At 38.4% G+C, this 15,755-nt stretch overlaps 1 protein-coding gene across 1 annotated transcript in view; it reads left to right on the plus strand.

The window, feature by feature from the left end:
- garnl3 (GTPase activating Rap/RanGAP domain like 3) overlaps positions 1–15,755 on the plus strand; it is a 141,102-nt gene that overhangs the window by 113,615 nt on the left and 11,732 nt on the right. The window contains exons 21-27 of the mRNA XM_088940390.1: positions 2,131–2,244; positions 4,576–4,751; positions 5,205–5,363; positions 5,919–5,985; positions 9,479–9,586; positions 10,227–10,345; positions 10,732–10,867. Coding sequence (XP_088796516.1) covers positions 2,131–2,244; positions 4,576–4,751; positions 5,205–5,363; positions 5,919–5,985; positions 9,479–9,586; positions 10,227–10,345; positions 10,732–10,867 — 879 coding nt within the window. The remainder of the gene's footprint in view (positions 1–2,130; positions 2,245–4,575; positions 4,752–5,204; positions 5,364–5,918; positions 5,986–9,478; positions 9,587–10,226; positions 10,346–10,731; positions 10,868–15,755) is intronic.

The raw sequence follows: 15,755 nt of genomic DNA on the forward strand, positions 1-15,755 counted from the left end.
ATGATAATTATTTGATTATCATTATATAAAATTAACACAATATCTAGCCCTATTATAAAACTGTGAACAATTCCTCTGGACAGGAAGAATACTACACTTTTTCTTTTGGTACCTACCAAGCTATTTTCCTAACCTTTTTTTGTAATGTACTTACATTAATAGTAATTAACTTACTATTTAGTATTAACATAATTCCCTTTTTACTTTTATATTCTGTAATTATAATGTATTATCTGAATTTCATATACTGTACCTTGATTCTCCACTTTGAATTTGTAATAAATATGCAATGAATTATAGAACCATTAAGAGACCATGGCACTCAAGTGAAAAGCCACTCAGTATTGTTTGATCATACTGTACATGGTGTGAACATGCAGTTGGTGTGTACAGGAGCTCTTGTTAGCAAGAGTTTTCATGTTAACAATGCTGAGGTCTGAAGTAACTCAGTGGAAGAAGCTTCTCACAACAGGTGGCATGTCTGTGCGTCATTCTCTGCACACCTGGAAACCAATCAGAAGCTGTGATCCATAACAAACCTTTATCCCTTAAAACTCCCTGGCAGACTAGGCTGTATTCTTAATGGACAAAGAGGCTGGCTGAACCTTCCTGCTAAAAAGTGTTAAAGGCATTTAATTTATCTCTGTTCAATTGAGCCACCTGTTTTTTTTCTGATTCTAATGAACTTTACTCTCCACAGTTCCCTGGTGAACTGTGACAGCCATGCTAATAACCCTTATTTGAAAAATAGACCAATTTTCCACTAATAAAGCCTTCTGAATGAAAACTTTAATAATGAATGAGTAGACCGCTGTAATTATGAATGGATTTTCCTGTGGTTCACACTCATTCTGTCTCCAAGAACGCATGTTTCGATGTCTGCTTGATGGTGCGTGCTCTCTGAGCATGGGAATTTCTTCTTCTTAATGAGTATCCACGCTCCTTCAGCAACATTAGTCATATACTGTAATATACCAGTTTACTTATGCTGCATTAAATACCAGATGCTATCAGCACAGGCCATAAAAGGACGTGTAAACAAAAAAAAATACTTGTCTACTAAGGTAGACAAATATGCAGTACAAAATTCTGCAAAGACAACATTGTGGAATGAAGAAAGTGAACTGTTTGAAGTACTTATTTGCACTGCAAAGGTAAAGTAAATCTGGTGTCTCTCCATTGCTTATTACTGAATATACTTAAATATACAGAAAGCTCTTTACTACCTTTTTGTGAAGCAGAAATATCAAGTTTTCATCTGCAATAAATCTAAGTGTGCAGCTTACACATCTGCCTGCTCAGTATGAGTAAAGAACTGAAGCACACTACCCTAAGTTCAGCAATGCAGACATTCATTATTAAATTATTTCTACATTTAAAATGAATGTGACTATAAAGAAATGATCAAACACTTCTATCTAGGTTAAGTTTTAAGTTTTAAGCCAGCTTTTAATGACATTTGTAAAATAAAAACATCTGTAACGGTTTCTATATTCAGCTTTACACAACTACTAAAAATAAAAGTCTCCTTGTCATAATCCTTTTCAAACATTCCTTCGGTCTTTTACAACAGAAAAAAGTCCTACATCCAGTTACTCTATATCAATTAAAATAAAACAATGGTTTATTATTCTTTCTTAAAGGCTTTGTATATCAAAAATAAAAACAGACACACTCTTTAGACTATGTTGTATAAGCACAACACACAATGGAGGGGTCACTTGTGTTTACATGAATCAGGACATCATTATGAACCAAGGCATAGAAGCACTGCTTAAATTCACCAGTTAATGTAGTTTAATATACAAAAGCTCAAGTAGATTAAAAAACAGTAAAACCTTAAAACTCTTTTTAGTACAGGCTAGTGACCTAGTACAAGGCACTCTGAGGTCCTCATCATACTGTACTTAGTTGCAAGTTAATGCAATGTTGATATGGGTGTCATTCACCACACAATAATGTCATGATCAGTGTTTATTGATAGTATCTAAACTGATGCAAAGCGACTGCTTAGTTTTCATAAAAATAAAAAGAGTTGTTTTTCTTTGCTGGGCAAACCGCAAATTTGGTTATTGGCTTGAGAGGAAAAATTGCACTCTTGGTATCTGAAACACGCCATGTTTTCGACAGGGAAAGATGCCCGTCTTTTCGTCTTCAGGCTGGGTGCCATTAAGAATGGTCTAGAGGACAGGCAAGTCCGAAGCAAGTATGACAGCAGAGAAAACAAACTGGAGAAAACAAAAGGTAGGAATGGCTTTCTTCTGCTTTTCTGGTGGTGGTGGAGTCAATAAAAGGACGGAAGCTTCTTAATAACGTCTTGCTGCATATGAATATCTCCATATTTTAAAAATAATTTGGTCAAATATGTGAATTCTTTAGCATTTCAGCAAAACTGAACAGCTTTTCAAAGGAAATCGGTTTGGACACAGATATACTTTAACAGACGTACACACAAATCCCTACTGATGCTCTTAGAATCATTCACTGCTTTCACCTGAGAGTGACAATTATAGAGAACCTACTGTAATATCCTTCCTAAGCTCTTAATAGGTTAAAAAGAGACATTATTGTAGGGGTGAGTCATGAGTCTAGCATACTAGGCCATGAAATGCAAACTGACTGACCAGGAGTAAAAAGCTGTTTAATATAAGAAAAGACATTTTATAAATCCAGTGAAACAGAGAACACTGGCATAATCAGTCCTATACTGTGAAGATTTATATCTGGAGACTAACGGTTGCAGACTGCATTCACAATCACAGTGCACCACACTGTTTGTTTCAGTTTCTCTTAGAAGCAAGAGCCAAATCAGTTTTACTAAAAACAGTAAAAATAAATGTGCAATCAGGTGTTTTGTGTTTTATCATGTGAGAAAAGGAGAAGTCAGGTTTAGGTGCTAGTTTACCTTTTTGTTACAATCTGCACATTGTTAATTTCTTTGTTTATTCCGTAGCTTGAAAAACGATCTATCTTATTTAAAAGCAAAACAGGAAGGTATAACCTGTGGGCTCCCTTTATCACACTCGATTGAAAGCCGACCTCAGAAAACAGCAGCTGATGAATTCAGTAGATTCATTTCCTCTCCCCCTTGGTACAGTAGATCTGCAGTATTTGATTTGTCACAAAGACGTGCTGGCACCTCTCCAGCTGTGCCACCAGCCAGCCGAAGGAGACGTGATCTGGCCAAGCCACAGTATTGATTTGTTTCAGTTTCCATGCAGCAAAGATCATCCTCTCATTTTCTTAATATACGGCACAATTCAGAATGCACAATGGTCTACCATCGTCGTCTCGTAATGTGAAAAGAGCTAGGTGCTTCAGAACACAAAGAGTTGCCACTGGTGGTCGTCTGCAAGATCGCAACTTTAACTGTTCATTTGTGAACAGGAAATCTGAACGGAAAAGCAAGGTGGAATTAAAATTCAGTACCCAAACCCATGCAAAATGGTGACTTACATCAAATCTTTCAAGAATTTTTAGTAAAATATAGAGTATGGGTAAAGGATGAAATTTGCAGCATGATTCATCACCCAAGTGAGACAAAATACTGCATTTATGGAAAATACTCTTTCTTGCCCAACAAGAAAAGCATCCACAGAGAATAGGCCTTACATTCAGATATTGATTAAGGTCATCACAGAGGAACTTGAAACCTTCCAATGTTTTGCCATGGTCTATTGCTAATTTTCTCAGCTGTAATTACTGGGGTCTAATTAGTCTGCTTTTATTTAGCTCTTCCTTGGTCATAACTTCATCATCTTACCCTTTCCATTAGCATACCTGTTCAGTGTGGTGTACTCATTGAATGCACACATGCACTTGTGCCATTTTAAAGGGGGATAATTGCATTGAAAAGCAGCAGCTCAAAATGTCCAAAATGATAGATTTTATAAAGAGAAAGACCTTGGCATGTACTGTAGGATCCCTGCTGGATCTGTTCCGAGAAGCTTGGCTCAAAACGTAGGAGAGTCTGAGAGCCATGCGTAAAGGTGGACAAACACCATGGAGTGATAAAGCAGTCTATTCAGAAAGTACCGTCACCTAAACCTAAAGACGTTCAGGTCAAAAGAATCAGAGGTCTGTGCAGAAAATTAAACTTAATGCTTAGTGCTTTGGGATCTGAGAGAATGTGAAAAGAGGACATCATTTTCAGTGAGTGAAAAAGGAATTTTAAACTATTAAACGAATAAACGAATGTTTCCGGAACATTGTTTTATCTATGGAACTATATTTTGATAAACCTTAAGAGAACGGTTACCACATATATGTTCTAAGAAATACATATACTTTGTATTTTTATGAATGGTACAGCAGTTAATAAACACCTTATCTCACGGCTAGAGGAAAGGATAATATGCAATTTTTGTGCTACAAAAAACAAAATATTACAGAAGTACAAACTGTATTTTATGAAAAAGAATTCAATTGCTAATTTATTCAAAAACAGCAGTGATGTTTAAAAAACGTCTGTAAGGCTGTCATTAACAAAGTGCTCTGAAACCCGGGCACAAGATGAAGTAATTGAAGAGATAATAAAGCCCCGTCTCCTGCAAATGCAATTTTCTCCCTCTGCAGGCTGCCATTTGTATTCCATTAACACTCACCACAGCTCTGAGCTGCGGATTGTAGCGGCCATTCGGAACAAACTGCTCCTCATTACCAGAAAGCATCACCGGCCGGACAGCCTAACCAACATCTCCATGGTAACAGCACCCACCGAGTCGCCCGTGGAAGAGTTCCAGTACATCAGGGTAAAACACAGTCTCATTCCGTGTCCGTTCCAGGGTTCAGACAGAGACCACTTCTCGGGCGTTTGTGCCGGATTACATCACATCAGCAGGGACAATTTAACGATGCCCCTTTTCCTAGAGCTCTTGATCCAAAAGGCTATTGACCATTACAAAACATGAACAAAATAAAGGCATTTGAAAATGGTCAAACCTTTTAAAGCCACAGAATGGTCTGGGTCATTTCATGGGGCAGTCTAAATGAAAACGATATATAAATGCATGACAGTTTATCGGACCCCAGTGGTTGCTGGCCTTCACTGGTGCGTGCACTAAAGGTGCCTTAACAGACCAAAGAAATATAACAATTTCCTTTGAAACCAACAAAAGGAAAGATTCTATTAGAGCATGCGCACACGGTGATTTAAGACAAATGATCAGCTTATACAGTATGACATACGTTATTCTTGGTTGCAGGAGATCTGCCTGTGTGATCCCCCTGTGGTGATGGCTCTTGTGGATGGGCCTACAGGGGAATATGACAACATGATCTGCGTGGCCTACAAGCATCAGTTCGACTTGATAAACGAGAGCACGGGTGAAGCGTACAGGCTGCATCATGTGGATGCCAACAGGGTACTACCACCAACACTTCAAACCAAGACCTGCATGGTCCAGCTGAGACAAATACGTAACATGGGGTTAGGTTTCATGTTGCATGAAGGATTAAACTGCAGAACTGGTAGACTGCACAGAGGCCTTGGTTTCTTGAATCACTAACCTTTGATGATCCTGAGTCCCAAGGTCTTAACACCAGCCTGTCTGTAGATTGACCAGAAGAGAATTTGGGCAGCCGGAATGAAGGTCTGTCCAGTCTTGGCCATTCGTTTATGCTTGGCCCCGATGCCTTTTAAAAAAGGTCTGAAATTTAAAAAGAAAAAAAAAACGTCATTGCACTGCGCAAGTACACTGGGCCTTTTGGCTTGCACATGTGAAATAAACAGTAATTCCTATGACAAATATTGTAGTGTAGAAGTTCTGAAAAAGCATTTTGGATGTTTGTCATTTAATGATAGTGTGCCACAAACAGCAGTCTGCAGATGAGGTCGTAAAGGGTTTAAACTCCTGAGTGATTTTGTTGAGACCTTCAGGCGAGTTTTGTTTTTTTTAATTCGAAGTTGTATTTCTCAGGTCAATTTTGTTGCAGCAATAGATGTGTACGAAGATGGGGAAGCTGGGCTTTTGCTGTGCTACAACTGTGAGTATCAATGCCCTTTTGACGACATTAACACCTAAAATATTTATTGCAAAGAAGGGCAATCTTTGATAACCTCCTAGTGGTTTACTGATGGCAAGAAGGTCAGCCTAAGTCAGGAGGTTACAATTTGCAATTTATCATGTTTTCCTCGCAATATAAAAACACATGTATTCTATTTTACACATTATGATTGCAGGCATTTCTGGAAATCATATTAGAAGCTGTAACATGCTGGCTTCAATTGATCAGTGATTTCATTTACGAACTTCCTAAAGATAAAACTATATAGGCAGAATCAGGCATTAAAAAATGTAAATAGGAAATTATTTGTAAGTGAAAACATAATGACATAGCCTGAATGTGTTCCCACATCTCAGTTGCTTGCCCGCTGAATAATTACATCTTGTAGATTTTTTCATCTTGGTAGTTTACTGAGCCTTGAGGGCAAAATGTCTTGTTGGGCAGATTCACCATGTTTCAGACTGACAGAACTGCCACATCTTTCATCCAGAGTGGCCTGTATCACAGACCATTTCTCATGCAGTGGTGGAATTTTTCCCTATTGAGCCAACCAATGTCAAGAAACATTCAGATGGACAAGTCTCTTTCTGGAAGTGCAAGTCTCGTGTGTATGCTTAATGTCATAGTTTCTGATATATACTGTAAAATCCAAAATATAGCCATACAACAATATCAACTTTTTTCATCGTGGTTTAGTCTAATGCAATCTTCTCAATCTATTTTGCTGCGTAAACTGTATAATTTGTGCCACGAACTTCAATATTCTGTGGATACAACATAGACAACATTGTGAGTAATATCTCGTAAGAACAACTGTTTTCAGAGGTATTTCTATTTCCTGGCCTGTATAAGAGAGTTATTCAAAAACTATAGTCCCAATATTATGGAACAAATCTGTATAAGGTGTGTGAAGAGCTAGATGAATAATGGAGCACATTCATAATCCCTTAGCTTCTCAAAATATCAGTTTCAATACCTCTGATTTATTGGAATTTCTGTATCCTGTGTATTAGAATACAATATCCATTAAAAGACAAGACATGTTTGTCTAATTTGAAAAACTCTTACTGTTTAACATAATGTGAAGCTCTATGTCTTGTTTTCTCTGTGGAGTAAGATAATGGAGAAAACATATTACTAGATTATTAAAGTTATATAATAATAAAGTAAATATTCAAATATTATGCTATAAGCATTAAAAGGATTCTAAATCAACCAATCCCATCAGCACCAACACAGATTTGTCAAAGATCATTAAATCTGATCTTTCACTTCTATAAATGCTTTTAGTAGGAGGACAGAAATTTTCCAGTACAAAAATAATATCAATGAATAATTGCAAAGGGGCTTTAGGAAACATCTATTCCATCTAAATGCTTTAGCCTACACGTCAGAGTCATAAAAAGTGTGCATCCTTGGTATTGGCAGATTAGAAAATGGCATTCATTTCCTGATAACGAAAGGTCATTGGCTTTTGTGCACTAGAGCTATACAATGTCAATGTTATCTTCTTTAGGGGTTAAGGTCTGTCAAACAAAGACTAGGGGCTGTTTTACATCATAATGTTGGAATAAGTATTAATAGCATAGTCACAGTCTGGTGGGCATGTGCAGAATACAGTAACTGGGTATTGATAATGAACACCATGCACTGGCTGTATAACAGCTAAGGTATATGGTCTGTGAAAATTAATTAGGATTTTCATTTTCATACTTTAATTCTTCCTGATAACAGGAACAAACAGAAATTAAAGCACTGTTTGACTAATCTAATATTGCAGGGTTACTGAAGGTAACAGATCCTGAAAACCAAAACAGAAAGAGGAAACAAATGATAAAATGTAGAATAATTTGATTAAGGTATAATTTAACTCAGCATAATGTGTTTATGCTGTTGGATTACAGCAACTGTCTTACATTACCCAGAATGGAAATCCACAAAAGTAGGTTTCGGATGCTTTAGCTTATCAATCAGAGACGGACAGGTAAGTCATAAATGCTAATGGTTCACTAAACACGATACTAAATATTTGAGACAAGTTCTGGCATAAAAATTGGCAAATAATAAACCCCTGTAAAAATCCTTTATGAATCTGGAGGGGAACTGTAGATACAGTAGGATTGGGTGTTCTGCGATGGCATGATGATGCAAGACTGCAAAGTATTCTATATAAACCATAAACACTTTAAGCAGACTGCATTTTAATTCTCTACCATGTCTTCCCTGACGTCCAGATTTTGCCCCTGAATTAAATCTCTTTGGAGACAACAACAATAAAAATAGTAATTCCTTATACTTTTGTAGCGCTTTTCTGGACACTCCACTCAAAGTGCTTTTACAGGTAATGGGGACTCCACCACCCCCACCACCACCAGTTTGCAGCCCCACCTGGATGATGCGATGGCAGCCAGAGTGCGCCAGTACGCTCACCACACATCAGCTATTAGTGTGGAGGAGAACAGAGTGATGAAGCCAATTCATAGATGGAGATTATTAGGAGGCCATGAATGGTAAAGGACAATGGGAAATTTGACCAAGAACTTCCCTACTCTTTTCAAGAAAACACCCTGGGATTTTTAATGACCACAGAGAGTCAGGACCTCAGTTTCATCCGAAGAACGGCGCCGTTTTTACAGTCAAGTGTCCCCCTCACTATACTGGGGCATTAGAACCACACAGACCACAGGGTGAGCGCCCCCTACTGGCCCCACGAACACCTCTCCCAGCAGCAACCTGTTTTTCAATCACGCCAATTATGAGTTGCAGAGTGATATGGCTGCTGCTGTTATACAAATAAGGCCTCTAAATTTCCTTGATAATCTGTTTGAGCTGGCCACTCAACTCAACTCAACATTTCAGCAGGTACCTACCAGGATGGTGTTGGAAAGTTGGTAAACCATTGGAATCTGTGTGTTGCAAGATTGAGAAACTATGAAGAAGAGATGCAGTCCAACAAATGATACCAAACAAATGATTTTCTTCCTTTTTCAATCGAAGTTGAACTATAACTATAATACTGTACATATATATGTATAAACACAATTAGAAACTGAAGTTTTTATGTTTGTTTATGAGCAGCACATCTTCATTTAATTACAGTATTTTAGACAATAATATTTGTCAAATAACTTGTACGTGATTATACTAACCAAAAGTGCAAAGATACACTGGAGTCCAGATTAGGTTACTGCAAGAATGAAGCTCCAAGACAAACATTTCTGTGGGGACAAACTAGTGTCATCTGTCATCTGGTTTACAATAACTTACAAATCAGATGATCTTAAGGAGGTAAATCATTGCATTTTTGTGTTTTTAATTAGCAAACCAAATCACTGCTCAGTAATTTTAATCATTATTCATTTCGGGACATATCTAAAGATAGAAAATCACCTTTGAAAACATTAAGCTATACAAATATTTTAAAGGAATCTTGTAACATTAGTTGTAAAACATTTCCTCTTTTTCTTTGCAGACATCTGTTACTACAAGAAGGTTTGCCCATTCAATGGAGCTACTCCAATGATTCAGTCCTCAGCTTCTGATTTCCACTTCAGCTGGAATCAGGTTCCCAATTCAATCGGTAGGCACCCTTTCTCAGAATGCTCAGAGCCCAAAAACGAGGCAATTTATAGGGTTACATACTGTACAGTACAGGAAACTTACAGTAAAATACCAACTTTACCAGCAGGTAATAACAGCACCTAAATGCTTGAGGAGTTTTCAGCAAAAGCCTTTTGACTTTTCTTTTGAATTTTGAACTAAAGTGATTGAACCGAAATTGAGCTGAAACTCAATTGTTTCAAAAAAACCAACAACATGGTTGTGGTTTCCACACGGACTGGTAAGAAGCAGAAGAGCGTTTCGCCACATGGCGAGTGAGTATTTTTTAAAAGCTACCGCAGACACTCCCAACTGCCAATTCAGCGGCTGAGAAACATATGCACATGAATGCTTGTTACACTCATGTGACAAAACAAACTAGTTCCGTTTGGACGTCAAGACAGGAGGACGCTCATTCTTATTAATGGGCGGCTGCCACCACTGTCATGAAGCACTGACAGCAATGCACATTCCAATTTACAATATCAGTCACACAAATAAAATGCAGTTGGAGAGTTGGAGGACAGTGAGAAGGTCTATCTTTTGCATCTCTTCATTGCAATGCGATACTGAAGGTACATGTGTACCATATTAAAAAAATAATTCCTTTTGTTTTCTAGTATGTGCTTTCCCCTATATCTTGGCATTTACTACTGACTCCATCGAGATCCGTTTAGTGGTGAATGGAAATCTAGTCCACACTGCTGTGGTCCCTGAACTCCAGCTTGCAGCATCTAGGGTAGGTATAAATGACCTTATGTCTGCAGACTTTAAACTGTTTTCTTTGTGCCTGAGGCTTTCTACAGCTAGATCTGTCGAAGGGATTTGCACAGTAAGATCTTCTGTTATTTCTGCAGCACAGCCAGTGAAGTGTGAATGCAAGCCGTCCACAAGATGCAAGGGAAAATGAGCAGCTATGCTTTCTGATTCTGTGTTGTGTGTTACAATGAAGGCTAACGTGTTAATGCTGACATGCTGTGTGGAGAGTGGAGGTGGCTGTCGGTCTAGACAAAAATAAGCACTGTTAAGGAAGAGGGGGAAAAAAGACAGCTCTCTGAAATGCTACAAAACTAACAGCAGTTGCGTCCCCTCCAAAATTCTTTGATGCTTTCTCTGTCTTTGCAGTCGGATATTTACTTTGTGTCCTCTGCTGCAGTGAATGCAGCCTCCAACAGCAGCTCCAAAGACACCAGCTCCCACAGCTCCCCCCAAACACCGACGGGCTACGAAATGCCCACTTTCCCATCACCGTTAGGGGACGGTAAGCCTGATGGGGGTGAACCCCCTGATCTGTGCACAAATATAGAGAGAGGCTGTCACACTCAGGTGCAAAAGAGATAACAAATGTGCAAGTTGCTCTGTGGTTTCTAATCCACAACAGGACATTCAAACAAAAATATATTATGATTAAACAAATTAAAATAATAAAAATAAACAAATGACGTGGTAACGTTCAAATAATATTTGAACAGGCTGTGTATGTTACTGATTTAACATTAAAAAATTAAAGCTTTAATAATAAAATGTGGGAATTGCATAGACTAAATTTAGCAGCTTCGGGTGACCTTTATGGAGTCATAAAACTGAATAGATGGGATATACTGTATATTTACAGTTTATACAAAATGTGTTGTATTTTCTCACACCAAAGTGTTCAGACATCGGAATTGGTACAGCAGAACCAATTCTGAATCACCGTCTAGAGTCACAGCCCACTACAGTTCCTCCACATCAGCTGTACAGCGGCTGGCGTAGTGTCTCATTCCGTATTCTACTGGGATCCCTATTCAAATAAAATTCTATGAGATACTAGCAAACAGGTAGCTTTCACTTTCTTTGCTTGAAATGTTTCAATGGGAAGTGAGACAGACAAGGATCTTTGGGTTGCATTATGACTAAAATACCTTCTATACCCCTTCCATTTGATGCACATTGCAGTCCATTTGGTAGGGATTATATGTAAAGGAGGATAGCTGAGCATGAGGTTACTAATGGGCTAACTTGGGCTGTGAAAACAGGTGCTGGGGGATGGCAAATAATATACACGTTAGCTATCTGTGACAAGAAGGTTAATAAGTTCACCTAGGTTACAGCAGAGTGTGAGGAAGGAAATCATAAATGGCAAGAGCAGAGCAACTGAGCTGAGCTAGCACAGGCAGAGAGGAGGGCAATAGACAGACTGCAATACTGTACTGTATATTACATGTGTATTTAACAAGAGTGATCTTGCTGTTCAAGATTAAGGTAAGAAAAATAAGTGACAACATCAAAGCCTCCAAATGTTTCATTATTCGGTGGCTAGTGACAAGATGATCTGCTTCTGACGGATACAAAATACGCACTTTAAATAAAAACCTCGGTAAAAATGGACTGACTGTCCTCATTGAGCTCAGAATAGACCTTTTTGAAGTCTGTGGGAGGAGAGAAAAAAACCTTGTAGCAAAGTTTGGTTGAAAACTGTCATTTTTTTTTATTGGAAAACTTTGCAGGACATCTTTTTGTGATAACATGCTTCAGTGAGCTCTGTTTCTCTTTGCTGACTAAAACATGTTCCGACTCTCTAAATGTACAATAACTTCACAATAATAACATTGGTATCAAACCTTTATCTAAGAAGGCTATACACACCCTATTTCATATTGGAAACAATGTTCTACAATTCAGTACATTAGAATTTTCATTAGTAATGTATTACAGCTCTCTTCGTAGATTAATCATTTTGTGTTTTTTAATTAACCTACAGGGGCCGTGTCCCCCTCTGAAGAGAGCAGGCCTGCAATGGCAGAGTGGAAACACTGCAGAAAGACCCTTGGCAAATAATACATTAATAATACAGTACTGTATCTTTCATTGCTGTCGCTTCCAGAAATGGCAGACGTTGTGGAAACACAAACGAGAACTGCATGGAATTGTGGGCGAGAGTCAACGTGCCATTACAGACTTGCGAGTCTAAGGCTGTCTCTCCATTTTCTGTTTGCATTGAATGTTGTTTTTTTTCTTGAAGCGCTCTCTCAATTGAAATGCAGACAATGAAGCAGGCACTTGCTGTCTGAGAGAGGGACTCAGCACTGCAGGAGGGATGGGGGGGGGGGGGGGGGAAATGCAAATAGACCGACTGCAGCTCACAGTGGAAAGTGTGCCTGAAAAGAGGCAGCCAAGAGAACCCAATTTGAAGGCAGCCATGGAACCTGGACAGCCGAGGATAACAGGACTAAGACGACAGCGCATTCTCGTTGTTATCCACCCAGGTTAAATCGGAGAGAAAGTGTCGAATAAGCAGAATCTGTTTCTACTCTTTAGACCTCCAAACACAGTGACGGAGAATACAGATTTAGAGCTCAATTCAACATTTAGGTGTACAAAGCTGAACTGCTTGAGAGAGAGCAGGCTTTAAAACAGTGAATGGTTGGGGAAAAACAGTGAAACCATCAAGCTTATCATACCGATGACACTGCGGTGATGGAGCTGATTAATTAAATCCCGTCTTTATCACTTTACAGTGTTAAAGATACAGTATGGGAAATAGGCTCACTGAGGCTTTGATTCATACCTGCCATTAGCGCCTTCACTAATGAATGTAATCCACTTGAAATTTTCTTGAAACTTAAGAAGTAAATGTACAGTCTCTTTTAGAAAGTGTTAGATTTGATTTTAAAATGGTTTGAAAGGGGTATTTTAGAATTCAGTCCATTTTCCACTGCAGCCTCAAAGTAATCAGAGTACTCGCAGCAATTTATACCCTCGAATAAAAACATAAGGCCTCATAATTACATTTTCTTTGAATCATTAAGACCCAGCTGCAGATTTGTGACAGATTTCCCATGAAGGAAAATAAAGTTGCATCAAGCAGTAATATTTTTTTAAGAGAACTAGAGAAGCCATCTGGAGATGTGCAGCTTCTGAAACAGAAGACGTTTTACTGGTTTTCTGGAGGGGGTTGAATGCTGGATGAAAGATTCTGAGTAATTTAAACGTTTTCAGGTTTGCATTTTATTTATTCACCAAGACTACACATCTTTGTGGTGAATGCATCCGCATTTAATTTAATCGCGTTGATAAAACACAGACAGTTTGTTTGGAACGTGATTGTGCTCACTTCTCATTCTCTCACGTAAGGAAAATAGGCTGTAATAATGGGGTGGCTCACTTAATGAGCATCAGACAGTGGGAATGTAGCTTGTTTGTACATTCAAAAACACAGGTGCTCATTTCCCACTCCTGTGATCGTCCAACAGTAGCTTCAGTTTGCATGCCTCCTCTACTTTATTTAGACCCTGGGCTGTCTGTATTTATTTATTTTTCACAGCTGGTTTGCCAGACACATGTCAGTGTCAAAGAGATGGATGCTCACTTAATTTGCCTCCTCTCTTGAAGCCAAGACAAAGGCAATGGCGGTTGTATTGATTTCTTCCTAAGTATACAGCACAATGAGTCGTAAATGCATACAAACATTAAAATGCTAGAATGAAAGGATGAGGCTCGGCTTAAAAACTAAAGCCAGGCTTGATGACAAATGAAGAAAATCAATGAAAAAATAGGCAAAGTAAAACTAAATTGTTACACATAACAGGGGCAGCTGCAGAAACTTTGCCTGAGTGCTTTCTTCTTAAACTCAGACCCTCCATTGCTGTTTATCCGCAACGTGTGTGACACATCAGCATTTTCTAAAAAGTACAGCTGTACAGTTTTATATTGTAAAGGTTCAGCAAGTAATACCCAATCCTTATTTTATATGGCAAAGGTTTGCAAAGCCTCCTTGATACACTGGTCTAGGTGGAGCGCATAACTCAGCCTCAATGCAAGAGTGTCAAGATGTAATCTTCATAGGGTGATGACTGAAATGTGACCGTCTATACCTCAGTGACAAAATGGACAAAGGTCTCTCTGCTCTCCTAAATTAAGAATCTTCTGACAAATCTTAATTCCTTAATCAGGCCGTTTCTCCTCTGCTACATTGTGGACCCCTTCATAAATAATCATAAATAGCTTCCTGTAAATGTTATCAGAGATATATGGGGCACCCTGCTTCTTTGTATAACATCTCTATGCTTTCAGCACAACATAACTGCAATAGTGAACACATTGCAATATTGCATTCCTGCTTTGCGAAACAGCTCTACACAATTTTATACCAATCTGTTTGGATGAATGTTTTTCCTGACAATGGAAAAACAATTTCTGATCATTACCTGCAGACTTCAATTACGGGGTAGCTGTAGAAAATTACAGCTATTTAGATGAGAGTTCAAAGTCTCAATGAAAATTTAAGAATTCAATTTGCGTGGTCAAGAGAGAAAAAATAAAATGATTAGTAAATTTAATGTGTCAAGCCCATCCCTCTTATTAATTCCTTGCTATTAAAAAATGGCTAAAAAATGGATCAAGCAGTGCATTGCTGGTATGCATGTAGAGAGGACTTTGTACATGAGAAGAATAATTTGAGCTAACAAATTCCTCTGTAATATAGTGCATAGTAGATATACTGAAGTAGTTCAAGAAGGGAGCTGCGTCAGCATGCGCAGACTGCAAAGGAACAGGTAATGAGTTTATTCCATGCTGAAAAGATAAGAAAGGAAACACAACTTTTCGGCTGTGGAGCCTTCTTCAAGTGTGAGGGGTCCACACGTTGCTCCACAGCCGAAAAGTTGTGTTTCCTTTCAGCATGGAATAAACCCGTTACCTGTTCCTTAGTAGGTATACTCTTACTTCATAAACCCAATTAACCTGGTTTATATTTTTTATACCTTGATGTATGGAACAAACAAGAGGTGTTTCCTGGTATACATGAGAATTGTGAAAAAACTCCAAGAAAGTTCTAGAGCATCTACAGTACTATTTTAGGACTATTCTATATCCTAAATTCTATATCCACCAACTAAAGCCATTTTTTTTTTAAATGTAGCTCCTATAAGAGCTAAAATTTCTACAGATTTGGGATTTCCATATGGTTTTCTTCCCCAGGAGTCACCAGCAATTGTCAAGATAACCACTTCAGTTCTTTACATAGTGTCAGTGTTGAGCTTGAATGGGATTCAGCGCAGAAATGTGTTTTTACTATATTATACTGTGCACAACCCCTTGGCTTGTACGCGGTTAAGACCATGCGTTTTGGCCTTGCGCAGACTTTTTGGTGATGTGGTAATATGCTT

Source organism: Atractosteus spatula, chromosome 23, assembly GCF_055471065.1.
Source record: "Atractosteus spatula isolate fAtrSpa1 chromosome 23, fAtrSpa1.hap1, whole genome shotgun sequence".
In the NCBI taxonomy this organism is placed as follows: domain Eukaryota; kingdom Metazoa; phylum Chordata; class Actinopteri; order Semionotiformes; family Lepisosteidae; genus Atractosteus; species Atractosteus spatula.